This window comes from Accipiter gentilis, chromosome 12, assembly GCF_929443795.1.
Source record: "Accipiter gentilis chromosome 12, bAccGen1.1, whole genome shotgun sequence".
Taxonomy (NCBI): domain Eukaryota; kingdom Metazoa; phylum Chordata; class Aves; order Accipitriformes; family Accipitridae; genus Astur; species Astur gentilis.
Window position 1 is genome coordinate 34,499,167 of NC_064891.1, and position 20,273 is coordinate 34,519,439.

Consider the following 20,273-nt stretch of genomic DNA (forward strand, 5'->3'; position numbering starts at 1 on the left):
TTTGTCATACTTGGCTATTAAAATATATTAGAAGAGACAGAGGCTTATGTATTTTCAGTGATATTTCTGCAGTTCTGTAAAGTAGCGCGTGTTTTTTGTAGCTTGTTCTGCATTTGTGTAAAATATGCTGTTGCGTATTTTCTGACATTTCATTGTAACTTAGATTTTTCAGAGCAAGCCAGGTAATGATTACATTGGGTATCGTATGGTTCTAACAGGTTAAATGGCATTCATTGATGAAATAGTTGATTAATATAAATATATTATTTTCCATTAAAACATATGTGCTCTGCTGAGTTGTGTGAACATATATGGAAGCGTTCAAAAGCCTTAGTGAAATTTAGGATGAATATTAAAGGACACTCAAGTTTATCTTTCAAAAGCTTGGGAAGTTAAACCAGATAAAAGTTACAGTAGCCTTTTAAATACAGCAGAGTATTAAAAGAATATTAAGCAACGGGTATTAATATCTTGTTAATTAACTCTTTAGTAGTATTTGGCTCAGTGTTCAGCTGTAACACATCTTGAGCATAAGGTTTATGCTGATGTTAACTACCAAAAATGAATCCCTTTAAGATGAACTTCCAAAACTCATACTCCAAGAATACAGATCCATTCATCACTCCCGTTAGTTCAGCTTGACTTCAAGCTGTAAATATGTAAAACTGGGCTTCCTGAAGATTGTATAAAAGTCCTGACTGCTATTGCTTGAGATAACAAGGGGCGCGTAGATATAGATAAGTATCTTAACTATTTAGCTTCCAGTCTGAAGTTGGCAACAGCAAAATCATTAAACTGTAAATCATGAAAGATGACTTGAAAGTTTTATTTTGGTAATCTGTTACATCAGCAGGATTTTCTTATGCTGTACATTATAAAACATCAGCAGAGTTGATTTATGAGAGAAAAGCATGCAAGGCAATTTCAAATGAGATCATAACAAAAGTAGGATAAGGCAAAGGAATCTGGTTTTTGTTCCCTGTGTTACTTTTCATTTTATTATATGCTGATCTTCTGCGTGGATCCAGCTGGCTCTGCCTAGTGTCATTCAGGTGTTTGTGCTGTGCTCCCGGGGTCTCCCGGTTGCGCGGGGGCCTGAAGGTGGCCCTTCGTGGGGCCAGGGTGTGCCTGGCACAGCTCACACACTTGGGCTTTGAGCCTCACTTCTGATGTGTTCATGTCTCATCCATTTCCTGCTTAACAGGAGAAGCTCTTAGCTTATATGACTGTAGCTTTTCAATATCCCCTTAAAATCATTGCAAGGAGGAGCTTCCATCTAGCTGCTTGGCAGTGTCTTCAGTTTAGTGCTTTTGAAGTCTTGCTGATGTCCTATTACCCAAACTGGAAATTGCTTCCTTTTGATGGTCTGTAGTGGGCTTTTTACCTCATCTTAGCAGGTGGTTTGCTGCTTTCTTACAGCATTGAAGTTGGGAGCAGAGAACAAAGAGGCAGGGAGCTTGAGTGGTTCAGAATTTTTCCCCAAATTGCAGGGAGCAGAAAAATGCAAGGCTGTCATGTTTGGTGGGAGCTAAAAATAGCTGTAGTTGACTCCACCCCTCTATGACTTGCTTCCAGGAACATGTTGAGCTAATGAATGTGAAGTATATTTAATGCATGTGCAGTCTATTTCCTACCATCTTTCAAATTCTCCCGGTGCCCTTAAGAGTTTTAAATTTGTCCTTTTTTATCCAGTTTTCTGAAACAAACCTGTAATACTAATGTGAGCTGATTTAATGCAGTATGAAATTCTGTTTCAGATAAATCCAAACAATTTGACTTCTATAGGTACATCTTCCAGCACTCAAAACAGTTGCATTTAATAATGAAAAACTCAATAATCTCTCAAGTGTATTGGAGAAGTAATTTTCCTTTCTTACAGGACTTTGTTGTGGTCATGCATTTTTCCTGAACCTTGAGAACTGCCTTAAAAGCATTGCTTGAACATTGCCACATGACTGATTTTACAACCAGCAACATTTGTCATTCTTAAAATGACTAACCAGTATTAGCATTTAACAGCTTTTCTGTGTGATATATAAACTGTTTTACTAGTTATGTAGCAATGATATCAGTAAGCTGTTACGTTTCATATAAAGGTACACAGAACTAGGAGCTTCCCGTCTAAAAAGGTGGATGCCTGTGAGGAAGAAACAGTATTCCTATGAATCAGAAGGGGCTAATTAGCACCTTCTGTGACATATATTTTAGCAGTCAATCCATTTCTTGTAGTTTGAAGGATTTAGACTAAAACAGAAGAAGAAAGCCCCTTCAGGAAAAAGGATCTGCAGTACCCTCTGAGGAGATTTAAACAAGCAGCTCTGTTTGTAAACTGGTGTAAAAGCCCATCTGATGAAACATTCCTATGCTTCTGTCTGCTGCTAGACAACCAGTTTTTTGTGTGCTCCAGATGACAGGTCTTTCTTCATTAACATCTCAGTATCCATGCTTTCGTGGAGAAACAGTGCAGGTTTCTTTTATGCAAGGTCTTGATCTTTGATGAGGCACTGATGTAGATTGTTTGACCACTGACCAAGTTGGTTTTGGCTTTACAGTCTGCTGTTGCTAGTGTATTTACAACTTGCATCTTACATCTTTTGTTAAGTATTTCACACATACAACTGGCAATGATTGAAATTTTCCACACATTTTCCAAAGCATAACCTAAAATAAAATAGTAAATAATGTTAAAGCAAGACAATTGTTAAAAATGTGCTTTTTTAAGGACATATTGTGGGTTTTCATGGTCTCTGACATTTGATGCTTGCCTTTTGTTGTCTCAATACAGTAATCTTAACAGTTTCTTTTATGAGCCTAAATTTTGCATTTTAATATGCGTTTATTAGCCTTAGATTTTGCATCTTAATAAAAGTCTGAGATATAGTCCTCAAGCATTTTGCATATAAAAGTAATAGTATAGATATATTAAAATTCAGTAATTGTTCTGGTAAGCTCATGCTGACTTAACTTTTAGAGAATACACTGTATTACCAATACAGAGGTCATAGTTTTACTGAGGTACCAAGACATTTCTTTTCTTGACTCTTATTCCCTTGTAGTAAGAAATTTGATTGATTGAGCATAGCATGTAGAGGCAAGGTGACAACTTTCCCTCTGTGTGGGCTCAAGGAATGATGTTTATATTGCTGCGGGACTCCAGAAGAGATTATGCTGCTGAGGATAGTCACTTAGATGTTATGATTTTGCTCTGCTATGTAAATAGGTTTGTGTTTATACTACAGAGCCTGACCCTATTAGTTGTAAAACAAATATGAGATATGAAACAATGTTTTTCAGAAGGTTTGAAATCCAAAAGCATCCTTAGTATCTATACTGACTCCTGAAATGGGGAGAAAAATTGAGCTTCAGCAAGAAGAAAAAAGCTGCGCAGATTTTCTTCAGTGCGAATCTGGATATTCAGGACAGATAGTTAGCTGTGGTGGTACTGTAGAAGACTCGTATCAAAGGGAACCTTAATGCAGCTATGCTCTCTCTTAGCTGGGTTTGAGTCATGTAGTCCAGAAGAGATTGGTCTTTGTTTTGGGAAATCAGTTCCGCTGTGCAGCTGCTGAAGAGGATTGAACTGAGCTGTCAGTCACTGACCCGGATACCTGCACTCTGAACTGTCTGACACGGGGGTGTAACACCGTATCTTTCTGCTGCCTTTGTACCAGGTTCAAGGCGGTGGGTTGTCAGGTCTGTGTAACTGATTCCTTCAGCCTAGGTGAGGAACGTTGTGACCAACCATAAGGTAATAAATACAGTATGAAGCCAAAAAGGTCGAGGACTTAGCTGAGACCAACTGTGCCTTTATTCTTCCTGGGTAGTGTGACTAAAGGGAAAAGAAGGGAAAAAGAACACATTTGGTATAAATGCAGCATTATTCTCAAAAGTAGTCATTTAATTTTATACAACAAACCAAATTGTGTTGCTTCTCCTTCATCTCTTTCTCCCTCTCTCCAAATATAACAATTTCATTTAGCCTTACCACATCAAGACTAGTTGACAAGAAACAACTGGAGTATTTGCAATTATTTTAAACTGTAGAGATTTGTTCACTGCTGTCCCTGGAGGCCTAAAATGCTGTTTCTTTGCCTCTTAAAATCCTATTAGTCTTACTTTCTCCATCATTGTGAGGGTGATCATGTTTCTGTTCATCTCATTAAGTCACAAGCTGTCTTGATTTTTTTTTATTTTATTTCCAGCCCAGTCATTTCTTATGTAAAAACAAATCCTGCTCCATGTAGTTTGAGTATGAATGATTACAGCAAACAGGTTTTAACCTATATAAGTAAAGTCAAATATTAACAAAGCTTTGCTTTCACATAGTATTTCAAAGGTGAAAAGGAATATCAGGATGAATGAAATAAGGTGGATTTTGCATTTGCAGACTGTCTGAAATAAGTGCTCATCTAATGGATATTATGATGCATTTCACATAGTAACACTATTACTAAATAAGTCTTGTAATTTTCTTTTTGTTGGTCTGTTATTAGGATCCATACTATAGATTTAATGATGTGATGTACAGATGGATCTCACTCGATAACTGGACTTATAGCAGGACATTCAAAACTCCTTTTGACATCAGGTATGCAGTACACACATGTCTAAAATAGTTCTGTGCCATCTTTCATGCAGAATTGCTAGCTGCTTAATACTTTCGTGTCTAATAAAACAAATTATGCAATAACAGCTGCAAAGCTGTTACTAAAGAGCACCTCAGTAGTTGCTTTTTCCTATTTTTTTAAATTGTTAAAAATTACTTATGAATTGCCAAGGAAGGAAGGATAATACTTAGGCTGATTGGAAGCTAGCCCATCTTATATCTGGTGGGCATGTGAACATGCTGTGTTGCAGACTTGAGCCACTTCAGCTGTCATCTTAATTTGACTATTTAAAGATATAATGTAGCCACACTAAGTCAAATATTTTTGGAGGTAGTTGAGACAACTGCTGCTAAAGATAATGGTGGCATGCATTTTTATATTGTCTGTCTCCTGTGTGTTTTTAACCCTAGGTATTCTAACAGTTTTTTATGCATATGTTATCTTCTGCAGAAAGTGGCAGAAAGTCAATTTGGTTTTTGAGGGAGTAGATACAGTAGCACAGATCCTGATCAACAATATCACTCTTGGGAGAACAGACAACATGTTCAACAGATATGTAAGTAATGTCTTTATTTCTGAAGGTGCTTCTGTTTTTTCTTCAAAGCCCTTTTGTGCTGAGCATTTTCAGTGCATTCAAGTACATAAAAATAGGTCCCTGGACACAGAAAGTGTTGACCTGAGAACTGCATGTGTAATCAGATAACTGTTAGAAAGAGAAGTGTACTTATCTTTTTAGTAGCAGCAGGGTCAGATCTGCAGGTGAATGTGTCTTGTTCTAAATGAGTGGACCCATGCAACAGGATCACTTCAGCTAATAATATAAGTCTTGCTTCTTGGGATCTGTCACAGCTCCAAGAAAATATAAGCTTAAATCTGTTATATTAGCTGTAAATCTGCTTACTAATTGGTATTAGAATGGTTTACATGTAAATACTGAAATGAAAATGCACGTGTTGCAAAGACTTTGTGTTTCCATGCTTTTTTCATATAGGGTTTTTGATTTTTATATTGGTCTTTTGATAACATTGTCTCGCATTTTTGGGCCTAGCCTATGTCAGCATGAGAGAACTCATCATGGAATGATCTTGAGAGTGGCAAAAACAGTCAAACTAATTTTATAGCTTTAAAATATAAAATTATTCTGGGTACTGGCATAAGGGACAATCCTTACTTTTCTCTTAAAAGAATCAAAAAAGAAAAACTTAAAGGAAGAATGTTAGTGGAATAACTGAATTACAGAGGAAATCTAGTGTCTTCGTATCTCAGCGTTTACCATTCTGGCAGGTTTTATTGCAGCAGTATTGGCCTGAGACATGAGAGCTAGATTCTGCCACGTGGGTCTGTGTGACCTGGGACAAATCACTTAGTTTCTCTGTGACTTAGTTTTACCATCTATAAAATAAGAAATTTCATAGAGCTTTTATGAAATTGTAATTATTTACTATTTGGAGAGTATCTAAAGGATTGCCAGTAGCAGGCTCTGTAGAATTGGGAAGTGATATTATTTTGCCCTTATTTCTGCAACTTCATTCTGTCTCAGATTGTAACAGTTCATGAAATGGCCTTCACTGTAAAACCAGAGTGAACTGTTTTAAATTGAGTCTAGGATTCCTGTGACCCAGACTTCTGCTTTGTTCACCCGTTCCACATGACAACTATGTCTGCAGAAAGGACTCTGTGAAGGCTCTGTATGGGGGATGCTATTTTCTTTGTAATTTTCTGCTGTATGCTACAGACATAAGTGATGCTAGCTGGGCTGCTCACAAGTTGGAAAAAATTGCCAAGACTTGGCTTGTCACACTGTGAAGAAGAAATGGGTATTAGCCGTTGGAACCATATTGTCTTGATAGCACAGGTAATTCTGAAACCAAACATTTATCCTTCTGTCCAGCCACACTGAAGTGGATTTTGTGAGCCAGTGAGGAAGTCCCCACATGCTTTATTTGGTGCTGGCATAGAATGTGTATCTGTACATTTTGGGGGTAAGAGTGCAGCTGGCATGAAATACACAGCTTTGCAGCATTCATGCAAAAGGCAGCTCAGTGTTTTTGCGGTAGGTAAGCTGGCAGCACAGTGTGAGTTGGAAGGACTCCTGTATAGACCAGCTTTCTGTGTTGGAACAAGGTGTCTTTCTAAAGATGCAGATGAGTTCTGAGTGAGGAGGAAGGGTAAAGATTCTCTTGCCACCCTTATCCTTCAAACACTTCTGTGAGCAAGCAGAGTGCTGCAGCCTGCGATGGGGTCTCAGTATGGGGAAAGTGGTTTGCCCAGAAATGTCTCCTTGTATCTGGAATGTTACTGTGTATTTTCTTTCTTCAGCTTAAGAAGCAGCTTTTCGTTTCCATCAAAACCAGAGTCTGTTGAGATCATAGTTCAAATGACTTTGAATAATATATGTATGGTAGTAAAATCCCAGTGTAACAGTGATTATAAATCTCATAAATAAATGTCAGGTCTGTAATGATTTTCTTCTGTTTTCTTGACCTAGAGCTTTGATATTACCAGCGTGATCAAGGAGGTCAATTTTGTTGAAGTCCGTTTCTTATCAGCTGTTTCGTATGCAGCAGAGCAGAGCAGATGTCACAAAGCATACAGCATCCCCCCGGCGTGCCCTCCACCTGTGCAGAAAGGAGAGTGCCACGCTAATTTCATCAGAAAGGTAGGGGCAGAATTGTCTTGTCCCTGGCTTCAGGCTTGGAATGAGGAATGCACCACGTGCTGTCCTTACAGATGTATTCTGAAATCTGCAATGTCATTTTATAAGTAGGGCATATTTTTCATTGCAGCTTCCTTCTCCTGTCCCCCCAGAAACCTGTAATCTAACACGTCGATAATACAAGAGGCATAAGAAGGCCAGGCTTCATATCTAGGCGATAAGAATATTTAAAAGGCTGTTTTCCTCAAGGAATCGGCAAGGAGACTTGCTGCTAAGAGAGCAGGATAGCATTGGGAAATGTGTAATCATTACATTTTGATCCACTGGGTGGATTTAGCAATGTATGCTGACAATAGAGTTCACTGTTGCAAATACCAGTGTATATTGCCAAGGCTGTAAAAATCTCAGCCAAGCAGCTTTGTGAGTGTTTGCTATTGCTCATGTGCTGTGCTATTTATACAGGGCAGCTCTGGCGTGTCCCAAGAAGTGTTATCCAACAGAGGACCTGTTCTCATCTTATTGCAGTGCTGTGAAGTGTGACTTTTAAGTACATATTCAGTGAAAATAACAATGTAATATACAATGAATGAAGCTCAGAAATTCTGATTTAAGACATGGCTTCATCACTGTTAAAACTTACTCAAGGCAAACTGCCATTTCAGTAGTATATATTTCTGATAGCTTTGCAGCAGCTAGAGACAATGGCTAGGTGATCTTATTTTGAAATTTCTCTTTTTGGGTGTTTGTCTCCACTTAAATGCTTTTCTTTTTAACAATTTTTAATCTTTTCAATGAAGTCCTTCTAGATCCTCCTCAAAAAAATGACTGGAATCCTGTTGATCTAAATCTGGATGTGATTTCCTTTAAAATTTGTTAATGGAAAGATAGGCTCCATATTGTCCTGGGAAGATCCTTCAGGATTAAGATGTTGTCTTTATTACTACTTGCTGCTACTTTTATTTTCACAGCATTTTAGAAAGTTGATTAATTCTTCTGAGTCCACCATGTTTCTTAGAAATCAGTGCAGGGAGGAGCTTGGAAGGAAGAAGGCACTTAAACAGCTGTAGACTTATTTATAGAGCAAAAATGGCCAGGAATTACTTTATGCTTTACTGAACTATACCTTTGCATTTGTAAGAAACTACCTTAGTGCTCTTCCTCAAAGGAGTTGTTTGACTATACTCGGAAGCAGCTTCAGACATTTCCAGAAACATTTCTAGTTCCAAGTATATGGCAACAACAGCAGTGATGTCACATTTAAAAGTAAACAAACATACTAGAACATTGCTAAAGTAAGCTGGCTGCTTACCATCTTCAAGTAGTGGAGAGCTGTTTACATGTTTGAGGTTCACTATTAAGTGCAGTAAACTTATCTAAATCTTAATAGGAATTTGTGGCAAAACGCAAGCCTTCCACTGGTAATGTACTTCAGTGATACAAGCATATTGTTCTTATGACATACTATTTCTGATAGCGGTCGCTGCAATATTATTAGCGAAACCTGACAATCTGTCGGTGATTGATTTGTTTATTTTTTATGAAGGGAAAACTACTTTCAATCTGACTTGTTTTCTAAGAATGTGTTGTCCCTGTTTTTACACTTGAAATAGGTACAGTGCTTGCTTCCTGGAAGGCTCTTTTGCAACTTGATAGGCAGGCAGGCTGACTCCAGCGATGCAAGGGATAGGCCAGACTTTGTGTGGTGTGGTTTGCCAAAATTAGTATGCCTCGGCTGTAAGTTATTAGTCTCTAAATTTAGAACTGTAGGTCACTGTACAAGACTTTAAGGAGATCTATTGTATTTGCTTTGGGGGCTGGGGCTGTGTGAAGCTTGGAGGGCAGCTGAATAGATGTCTTCAAGGGATTTGTTAACTAGAGGTCTGACTAGGTTTCAAAACAGCTAAATGGAGAGCAGTGTAGGTACTTCTCTACCCGACCAGCATTTTATAATTCTGACAGTTATTCTGATGTTGGAACCAGAACTAAGCTATTTCTCAACCATGTTTTTGTTCCCTTTGTTTTTGTATGAGAGAACCATAAAAAGGGGATAAACAGTGAACATGGCTGAACCATACACATCTCTTTCCTTGTACTAATCTATGGTGTTACAACAAAAACCAGGGGATAAGGTATTTCAGATATACCCACAATTTTTAATTTGATATTGTTCTTTTAGATTACTTTAGCATTTGTAACCATCAGTTTTCTGCTTACTTTGTGGTTTAGGTAGACCACTAAATACTGACATTACAAACTAAGGTAATTCAGAGCTGAATTGAGTAACCTGCTGGCTTGGTTTTTTGATCTTTACTGGGTTGTTTGAAGTGGTGGGCTAGGTGGTATTTTGCTCTCTCACTAATATAAAATTTTGCTACATATGGTTGTTTAATACAAAATTGTATTTTTTATATAATACAGGTAGTAGAAGCGGAGTTGTGGTCAAGAATTAAGGGAAACATTAATGTAGGCTCTTCTGGGTTTATAGAAATTGGAAAAATTCTTTCAGTGTCTGGCAATATTTTATTTCTAGGTAGCAAATTATTTTTATTTCTGGCAGAGCATCAATGTCTCTGTGAAAAATAGGCAATTGTAACATAATCATTCTGTATTCCAGGAGCAGTGTTCATTTAGTTGGGACTGGGGCCCTTCTTTCCCCACTCAAGGAATCTGGAAAGATGTTAGGATTGAGGCCTATAACCATTATCACCTGATTTACTTTTCTTTGACTTCTTTCTTTGGTAAGTCGTGTTACTACTTTTTATTGTTGTTTCACCTTTGGAATACAAACCATTTTATTGTTAAGCTCAATTAACTGCCAGTTTAGGAAAGGTTCTGTTGTTTTATTATGACTTTGTGTGTAGTTCTTCCCACAGCATACCCTTTTAGGTCTTGAAACAGTGCTTCAGTACAAACAATAGTGATTAAAAATGTTAGAATTCAGAATATTTTTTTGCTTGAAGATCTCTGAATAACTGCAGAAATATATTTAGTATAGCTAAGGTTAGTCCCTGTTCTCCTGTTTTGAAGCATTTCTTTTTTATTGGCATGTGTTTTCACCAAGACTCCCAATAAATATGTCTCACTTTTGTCTCACCTCCATTTAAAACAAAGGCAAAGCTGCTGTGGGAATTTAGTTTTGTGTTGGGAAGACCAATGCACAGCGAGCAGAGTTTCAAGAGCACAGAGTTTTCAAGACATAACATGAAGTCTGAGAGAGAAAAGCAGTTGTGCTATGCAAGGATAATTTGTTAAGGCTGCAATTTGAGAGGATAGCCTCCTGCATTCCTGCTACCTAACTTACCGAACCGGTTTCCTCCCTTGACGTGGTCTTTGATTTTCCTCTCCTTTGTCCTGAAGATCATTGCAGCTGAGCAAAAGTAGTTAATTTTCTGTTGAAACTCTGTAAACGGTAATATGCCCCATTGTAGACCACCCGCATGCTTTCTTTCACTGCCTGTTGAGCCCAGTCTTCAGTGGAGTAAAGGCTAGCACGTGAGTCCTCTGCACTGGGTTGAATTTCAGCCCTTGGGAATAGAGTTGTTGTGTATGAATAAAAGAGGAAGACGTCACTCCCTGGCTGCTTTTAAAGCTTCCTGAAATAGCTGCAGGTCTTAGCTAGAATTAACGTGACTGGAATTTCCATGGAAAGCCCCAGCACAGAGTCTGTGTGCTCTCTAAAATTTAGTTACAGTAAAAATCTTTTCTGGTCCCTCCCACATTCCCACAACTCCACCTTCTGGTAGGTAAACTCTTGCTCTCTGGATAAGCAGAGAAAACCTCTTTCATTCAGGAGTGGTTTGGAAGCAGAGCCAGAGCTTATTAGTATTCAAACATAATAACATTTGAAAAATAAGAGTAAATGCACAACTTGAATTTAAGCTGCTTATGCAGTTATATTGCTCATCAAATTTGGTGTCACAGCCTTTTGACTACTGAGTCTGTCAAAGATTCATTGTTCTTGATTTCATGCATTTAAGAGTGGGCTGGAATTCCTATATGCCCTTGGAAGGGAGGGAAAACGCACTGTAATGGCTGACCCTTGCGGGGTGTGGTGGATGTTTTTTCAACTCCTTCAACGTTTCTGAAAATTGGTCTTCCCTGGCTAACGCTGGGTGTAATAAAAACTTGGGAACATATTCATTGCTCTTCATTCTACAAAAGACAGTGAAAATCACACCAGGGCTGAATGCAATTCTTTGCTCTTGGAGGGAGCTCCCTTTCTCTCCTGGAGGAAGGAGAGCTAGAATATATACGTGAAAAGAGAAAGTAAGTGGTTAGTAGTTTGTGTATCTAAAATGTGTGTTAGTTCTAGTTTTCCTTGTCTTCTGTTTTATTTGCTTTTGCTTACATGTTCATCTGTAAAATTTGAAGTATAGGATTAGCCAGGCTATGTTTGTAGATAGGTAACTTAATTGCTGAAATCAATGGGAAATTTACATGTTAATCTTGAGTACCCTTGACCCTGGCTTGCCTTATTCAGTAAATTCTGTACAGGAGAGGACTGTCTGAGGTAACTGTAGAGAGATCTCAGGGAAGTCATTAACTTGTTTCCTCCACCACACTTCGGTGGTGAAAGGGACATAAAGATACAGCCCATCAAGTCTAGACACAATGGGCCCAATTCATCCCCAGCATAACTCCATTCATTTTGTCTAGTGACTCTGGGATGAATTCAGCTCGTTTTCTGTTAATACTGTTTTTGTTTAATCGACAAAAGTGATTGTACTGCCTTGTGATTACGATCTTTCGCAAAGAGTACCATGTTCATACGAGTGCTGACTAAAAGCAAATATAATGTCTATGGGAGTTGGTGGGAAAAAAAAATCCTTCCTAATGAAGTGACTGGTGTCATGGTCTCTGACTTTTGTACAGAACTCTGAAAACCTGGATGGCTTTTGAATGAAAGAAAGAGTTATGAAACATAAATCATATTGTGTATTTCTCTTCTGAGTCTGCAAATGTAAACACAGATATCAAATGCACTAAACAAGAAGATGAACCTTGCAGGTCTGGTTCAAACACAGCTTGAACATTGTTAAATTTAATCTGAGGTGTTTGAATTGTTTCTTTTATGGGAGATCATGTTAACCAATAGGTTTATAAACACAACTCTTAAATTCCCATTTTTTTCTCCCCCTTCACTTAGTGAAGAGTGCTCAGCAGTGGAGTCTTGAAATTGAGTCTATTTTTGATGTAGTCAGCTCCAAACCAATTGCAGGTCTTGTGACTGTGAACATTCCTAAATTGCAAACGCAGCAAACATTCGGTGTGAAGCTTCAACCTGGAGAAGGCAGCATTGTGCTGCTTGTAAACATCAACAAGGTAAGGAGGTGTGTGTAGAACCCTAGCCAACTGCAAAATGTTTCCCCTGGTTTCCAATGTGTCTTTCTGCCCCCATGCCAGTTTTAGGTCTCCCTCTCCTTCCTTACTGTGTTCCTGACTTTAACAACAGTTCTGTACCCCTTACAGGATAGAACAGTTCTTTTCCTCTCTAAAAATTGATGTCTGTGGGGCTACATAGCTCAGTGTCAAAAAGATGATGAAGCCTTTCCTTTACAGCAAAACAAAAAGATCACATAATCACCAGCCACTGTTAAATGAGCTATTTAGGTAGATAACCTTTGGATACCCTGTATCACTTCACCTAACTGGCAGTAGGTATCTTGTCTCCTATGCTATTGTTTACTGGACTGATTGGGACTAGAATATACTACAATATGCATGGTTCTCCCAGGAAAGAGAGGAAACATTCCTCAAACCTCTCAGTAGATAACTCTTTCAGGTAAATAAAAGCAAAAAAGCCCTATAAAGAACTTGGCTGGCAGTAAGGTTGGTGGAAATGTTGTGGAGTAGTACTTCCTTATGTTGGCTTGTAGTCCCTTGGGTAGACAAAACTCAGGAGGAATTTTAGAAAGGTAAAGGATGCTCTAATGAGGAGAGAACTCAACTGAAAAACAATGAATTTGGTATACACCCCAGTGACAAAAGAGGAAAGAATTGGTCTGCTTACTTTCAGAAAGTGTTGGAAAGCTATCTGGTGGCAGACTTAATTCACCAACATTATTTAACTTCTATAGAATTTGTTTTGTTTGTGTTTTTTTTAGAAACTGTTGAGTTTTATCACACAGATGTAATTAAGAAAAGATAGATAGGCTTGAGAGATGAAGAAAATCAGTGTGTCTGTTCTAGTTGACAAATAGGTAGGTGTCTTGAATTAGGCAGTGAGCCCAGTGTGGCAAAAAGAACCATGAACTTTGTCTTGGCTTCTTGCTCAGAGCGCAGGGCCCTAGTAGAGCTGACTGTGCAGAACTGAACCTGACAGCGGCAGGCCCAGGCCAGTGGGCAGGGTGGGAGTCCTGGCAGGCACAGTGGCAGCCACAGCTGATGGTGTTCTCCACTGGAGCCAACAGCATAACGGGAGCTGCCGTCTGTTTCACTGCCACAGGGCACAGTTAGATTTGTGGGTGAGCGATGTGCTGTGAGCAGGAATTTGGGGCGTCTGACAGTTCTGGCCATTAATAATGTTTGAGGGTCTGCCCTCAAACCTTTGTATATTTTACTGGCTCTACTGATTTTCTCTATCACTGTGTAACTCTGCATTTGTTTCCCCAGTTTGAATGCATTATGCATGTATTCTCAAGTTCTCTTGTCAGTTGTTTGAGTGGAGAAAAAGCATGTGTTCAAGGCAAGCAGGATATTTATGTTCTAGTATGCACACTCAGTGACTTGCATACTTAATGTGCTTTGTTTTATTTTGACATGAAAGCATAAAAGCATGCAAACATGATTTTTGTTACTGTTGTCATCTGACATACAAGTTGCATGAGCAATTACGCATACCCAGTTTCATTTAAAACAATCATTAGTCTCTGCTTAGCCTTTTCAGGGATTACATTAAGCAGGCACTGCAATGTGAAACCTCAAAAATTATTTTGATTTATTTAATTGCCCCATCCCCAACTTCAAAAGAAATCTGTTAGTGGAGTATGACTGCAAGTTTGTAAGGAAGCACTTCCTTCAGAGCAGAGGCAACAGTGTTTTATTATTCTTCGTACACAAAAGGCTTTGCTGCATGAATTCACATCAGCTGATTTTACAAGAAGCCCTGCAATGTGTTCTCGTGTGTCAATAAGCCTAATGGAGCCCTTACTTTGTATGACAGACTTGTGTGGTGCATGTTAAATAGTGAGACCTCACCAGAAATTTATTTCTAGTTGAGAGTTTATTGCAGATTATGTTGCGAAGCCAGTAGGTGTTTGAGTGGTGTGTATCACCCGAGATGTGTAAGCAGTCTTCCTGCAATTGCCACACAAAGTGCTGTGTTGCTAACATACAGCATTTTGCTTATCAGCTAATGGTGAGCATGGAGATGACATCATTAGTGGCCAATGAGGCACTCCAGCCGTGCCAGGTGGCTTTGAACACTCCCTGGTTGAGGCACACGCTGATTTTGTGCTTCCATTTGTGTCCGTGCAACACAGAGATTAGTACTTCTGCACAAGCATTTATGATAATTCTGTATCGCGGAAGCTGAAATGTTAGTAGATACATTCATGATTGTGTCCAAGTATGGCTACAGCAAAACATATTGTTGGGCTGCTCTCTGGCCTCATTTTATTTGAAAAGATTGAGGCACTCCTTACATGACTCTATTCAGTGCTGATCCCTCCATTGTTTGGTTGCATGCATTATTGCTTTCTTTCCACAATTTTTGTGTTGTGCACTCAACTGGCAAATGTTGGCAATAGGATTGAGCAGCAGAAGTAGGCTGCTAGAATGAAGATATAAATGTTGCTCTGTGACTAGAAAAATGAGAAAATTAAATCCTTCTGTCATCCTAGAGGTAGTTTTTTTATGTTTGTAAAAATTATGGGGTACTAATGATGTGATTAGGAAGCATAGAGAAAAAGCAGAAAACACTGAAAAGAAAGAATGAACCTTATAATTTCACTTAAAAGCTTGACATAAGTGAAGCAGTCAGTATGGTCACGTATTACCAAAGCCACAATTGAAAAGTGTCACCTCTGTATATTGAATGTGGTATGTGATAGGTAAAAGGGTCAATGAGAGGAAGGGTATGATACAGAGACTAGCAAACAATATCTGCTCCTGACACAGATATTTGAGTTTTGGGAGAATATTCTGTCAATGTACCTCAGTTGAGGGGTAGCAGCTAGACATGTGCATGCGCGTGTTTGTGTGCTCATGGCCTGTTGTGGACACAAGATGAAGTGATAGCCTGGACTTCAGTGGAAGAAATCATACTTCTCTCTTTAAATAATTTTCACCTCAGAGCTGCAGCTGGAGAAATTGCAGTTACCATGGCTCAGCTGAGACACAAAAAATCATTAGACTTGTGGTAATTCACTCAAAGATATCTGAGCCCCTAGGTGCATGTTATGCCTCTTTTTATACACATTGCTCTGACTTTATCTCTTGTATGTTCAAGAGTTCTGCAGTGGAGGCTTGGTGGCCAAATGGACATGGAAAGCAAACTGGATATAACATGACAACAACTTTCATCATGGAGGCAGGATACCAGATTGAGAAATTTTCAAAGGTGAGCCCTTCAGCTTGATTACAGCTGGCATTGCACAGCTACTGTTAGGACATCTGCTCTGTATAGCAGGTATCTAGAGCTCTTAAATATTTTGCTGGATTGTAATATGCATGTGAAAATGCTAATGAGAAACAAGAGGTTTTTTAACGTCACAATGTATGTTTACCTGTTTCTGCTAGCCTTAGTTTGTGTGGATGCCTTTACCTGCATTCAGACTGGAAGATGACTTACAGTTAGTTGGAAACCTCAGAAAGGAAAGGATGTTTACTTCTTAAGTTTTCTATCTTATGAAAAAAAGCACTTTTAAACTTGATATATCATGCTGATGTTTTTGTATCGTGCACTGAAAAACTCTTTTAGATGTCTATAGATTATCTGAAGATTTATTACTGAGATTTTTCTTGCTAATTCAATTTTTTAAAAAAATTTGTGGCATAGACACATTCCTAAAAAGCTAACATACATTCATTTATTAGAATATAGATGTGCTTCAGGTTTAAGAGGAGGTAACAACTTAATATGACCATGAAAGTAATATTCAGGGATATTTGCATAATGGTTCCTGCAACACACTGGCTGTATAATTTTCTGTTTGTTTTTACTAAGAAGTCTGGAAGAGGTAATTTTCAATTGTCCATTGGAAAAAAAAAATCATACAAATTAGACTGGGCTCCTTATGCCATCAACATGTGGAAACAACCAAGTATATTTACATATTTATTAGGTGATTCTGATGTGTATTGCTTCACTAAAAGCTAATGTGGTCAGTAGGCATCTAAAATTGCTATTTGCTGTAATATTTGTTCATGTGAAAAATCCTTTGAAAAGCAGTAGTTTCTGGAGTCCTAGTCTTTATAGGGCTAGCCCTTAGTTTGATTGTGAAGTCATAATAATAATTCTTCACTGTTATTAGTGATTTAATTTTGAAACAATTAGAAAACCACACCAAAAAAACATGGCATATTATGCTTGGAAAAAGTGGTTGTAGGAAATATGGCTATAAAGCCTGTAAAAAGGAAAATTCTGTTGTTACTGTGTGAAAACTGCGCAATGATAGGAAAACTAATTGATTCCACTTGGGTAGTTGCGTCAGGATATTTCATAGAGCCCTGTGGCCTATGATCAGAGGGACTTCATGGTCTACAAAAGAGACTCGGAAGCCTCTTCTTTTTTTCTCCTTAAGGGGGAAAAAAGCAAATGCACCACAGAGTGGGCATTATAAATTAACCAGCATATGAAGCCTTTAAAGATTCATAGTGTCAAGTCTAGTCTTCCTTCATGTGTACTGTGGAGCTTTGTCTTGGATTCTGACAGACACACGCACACCACCCTGCCCCTGGCCTGAGCTGTACGAGTGGAAAAAGCCTCCATATGCAGTTTTTTCATGTTCTAGCACAATTTGCTGTCATGTCAGCAGGACTGAATAGCAACATTCATATGGCTTAATAAGAACTTTGAGTAGTTCAGGAGATACAATCAGGGATAAATGTTCCTGAAAGTTGTTCTATTGTCAGTTCTGTTGTTTGCCTAGTACTGTATTCAGGTGGAATACATTTCCCACTCCCACCTCTCTTTTTAAAAAGAAAAGAAATAGGGGTGAGACATTTCACAAATGGTTTGTCTCCATGTGAGTATCTACATAACTTTGGACAGGCGAGAACTGTGTATGTGAGAACGCACAGCTTGGTCGTATGTCAGATTTGGCTACCCTCAGCTTGAACTACATGTTAGAGTAGTCTCCAAAACATTAACTGATCCTTTGGGAAGATTTCTGGGTAGCCTCCAAATATGTACCTGCGGGAGCTCTATAAAGCTCTAGCCGGCTGTGCTGGGAATATCTTTGGCTGAGGGAAGTACCTACTCGCTCCTGTTGAGAGTAGCAGAAAAACAAAACAGAATAAAGCCAACATCCAGGACAGGGTTGGTTTTGGTTTTGGTTTGTTTTTCTATTTGAACACTTTGGTTTAGAGTTTGTTTTTCAGGATAATGCGAAACAAAGTAATAGACAGAAATTATCTCAGAATGAAATCACTTTTCTTGAGGGAGGGTCTATCCAGTCCTGTTTGCTGTTGATAAGTTGTTTTTCTTCTTGCCGTGCCTACATCAAGGAATTTATTACCTCTTTTATTGCCTCATGAGGCACTTGTTTGCTTTTTGATTCTGTTTCCCCATGTTTCTGTATGCTTATTTCTTCAACACTGTAATCAGAGTTTTTATTTCGTGAGGCTATTTTAGTACTTGGAAGATCTTAACCTCTAGCTGTCTTTCTCTCCTTCCCTCTACACCCTCCTCCCCCCCTGCCCCCCCCGGGCCTTTTAGCATGACTTCCAGAAGTCTTTCCTTTTGGCTTTGTAGTTTTCACACTGCTTTCACACTGTGTGCTAATTTGTTAGGTCACTGGGGCATTCTGTGATCTTATTTCAGCTCTAGGCATCTTCATCCCCATTACTTTTCCTACTGCTAAATCCAGGAATGCCAAATGTGATCCACAGGTCACTTAACTGGGTACAAAGCCTTCGTATGTGACTTAAAAAGACAGGTATCTGTTTCTTAACTGTGCACAGAATCAGCTGATTGGTCTGTGGTGGCTAGAGAGCCTCTTTTATGTGCTCCAAGACTGGGAGAAATGTTCAGTCCTCAGGCAGTAAGGTCTATCAGACAGATTTCAAGGTGGCCAAGGTCTCAGTAGCCAGAAAGGCACGTAACCAAGTATGCCAGGTGCTAGTTGTCTCCCCTTGCCCTTCTTTTACCCAACAAGGCAGAAGGGAGCTGCTGTAGGAACAGGAAGAGGTGCTGTGTTACCAGGTGGGGCCCCTGGGGAGCAATGGAGTGGGAACAAAAAGGCACTGAACCCTGGAGGCCTGGGAATCTGTGATGGGGCTGAGGAGCTTTTCCTCTTCCTCCTGCTGTATGGGTGGTCCTGGCTGGGTGTTTCAGCCTCTCACATTGCCTTGAATTTGGCCAGTTGCATGAGTTGCACTTGAGCACGAATAAAGCGATATCACATTACTTGTGTCAGTAATATAAATATTCCATTACAAATGCACTCTGAGACAGTCCCAACCTGCCTGATGACATCCATTAGAAGGACCTCCCAAATACTTTGGGAGCCCCAACTATAGATCCCATTCCATTTTGTGCCACAAAAAAGAGTTACACTGGAGTCTGAGGAGTTTTTCTCCAAGTAATTGAATTCACTGGAGCAAGGTCAGAACTTTTTCACTAGTGTAGTACTCATAGTTTTTCTTTTGTAGCCTTCAATAGTTAGGGTAACCATGAAAGTTGTATGAAATATTGGTTGTTTTTTTAATTCAACTTCTCATGTTAAAATAAATCTGCAGAATTCTAGGAATGGGTGTTAAGACTCCTGTCCTAAAGCTAAGTTCATCATGCTGGTCTATATTCAGCCAACCTAGTGTGCAACAGGTTCACAGCAGAAAAAAGGCAGGGCACACTGTCCTCAGCACATGTATGTGCACAGAGATATTGGACAGGGAGTCTGAAATGTCCTCTCAGTGGTCTGACTGTGTAGTTTTTCTCTAGCTGGGAATTTCTTTAGTGGTACGGATGCTGAGCCCCACTTGCCACTAATCCACTGTTGTGTCCAGGGCAACACTATGAAACACTGCAGGACTTGGGGCAAGTCCGTTTTTTTTTTTATTCATTCAGTTTCTATGTTTTGGTCATTGCCATGATGCAGAGGGGTTTAGTTTGAGGTCAGTGATCTGCAGCCTCCACTCATGCATCTAGTTTGGTATGTGCATTGTCTCTGTCCTGGTGTTTAATTAATAACTGTCCAGTTGACTAAGAAGCACCACAGAGGAAGCAAAAACCCCAGTGATTTTCTTTGTCTTCTCTACCACTAGAAATAATTTTCTGTCTATCTGTATGATTTTTGATAAGCTGAAAGTTTAAAAAAACACAGTCCCACAGTGGGTTTAGTCATTTCGCATTTGAACTTCAGCCTTGTTTGGTGTGTGAAATAATTACATTTTTATCTTAAAGACAGGTATATCGCTTGCACTTAACTAGGTTAATTTTAGCCTGAGTTACTGACAGATACTTGTCTCAACTGTAGCTTGTGGCATAGAGAGAACAGACTGTACGCTACAAGCCAACCTTTTGAAAAGGTATAGCAAATAGTCATCTGAGAGAGGAGTGGTTGCTATCTTAGGGGTAGCCTAGAAAAAATGAGGTTCCTGCCCTCCTGACCCAGACTTGTTGCTTGGTCTGAGTTGGCTGAAATTTGCTATTAGCTTTCCTTTGCTTTATTTAATTTCCCACTTATCTCCCTATGACAATGAGCAACAGGTACCAGAAAGAAAAAGAGTTTTCTTTCTGGCATAGATAAGTTGAACTGGAACAGGGATGCAGGAGAAAAGGAAGTATAAAGCCTTCCTGAAAGAGATGTTTTCTGTAACACTTTGCAGCTGCACAGGAGCTTAACATG

The 20,273-nt window shown here is 39.0% G+C and overlaps 1 protein-coding gene across 10 annotated transcripts in view; it reads left to right on the forward strand.

Annotated features, from left to right (window-relative positions):
- MANBA (mannosidase beta) overlaps positions 1 to 20,273 on the forward strand; it is a 77,293-nt gene that overhangs the window by 17,209 nt on the left and 39,811 nt on the right. For 9 of the 10 annotated variants that reach the window (XR_007507822.1, XR_007507818.1, XR_007507817.1 and 6 more), the window contains 6 exons: positions 4,494 to 4,588; positions 5,058 to 5,163; positions 7,096 to 7,266; positions 9,878 to 10,001; positions 12,410 to 12,585; positions 15,713 to 15,823. Coding sequence is in view for 2 of the 10 variants with exons in the window: in XM_049815297.1 (XP_049671254.1) it covers positions 4,494 to 4,588; positions 5,058 to 5,163; positions 7,096 to 7,266; positions 9,878 to 10,001; positions 12,410 to 12,585; positions 15,713 to 15,823 (783 nt within the window). In the remaining 8 variants the exon portion in view is untranslated. Of the gene's footprint in view, positions 1 to 4,493; positions 4,589 to 5,057; positions 5,164 to 6,301; positions 6,463 to 7,095; positions 7,267 to 9,877; positions 10,002 to 12,409; positions 12,586 to 15,712; positions 15,824 to 20,273 lie in introns of those variants that run through there. The other variant, XR_007507823.1, reaches the window with a different exon arrangement.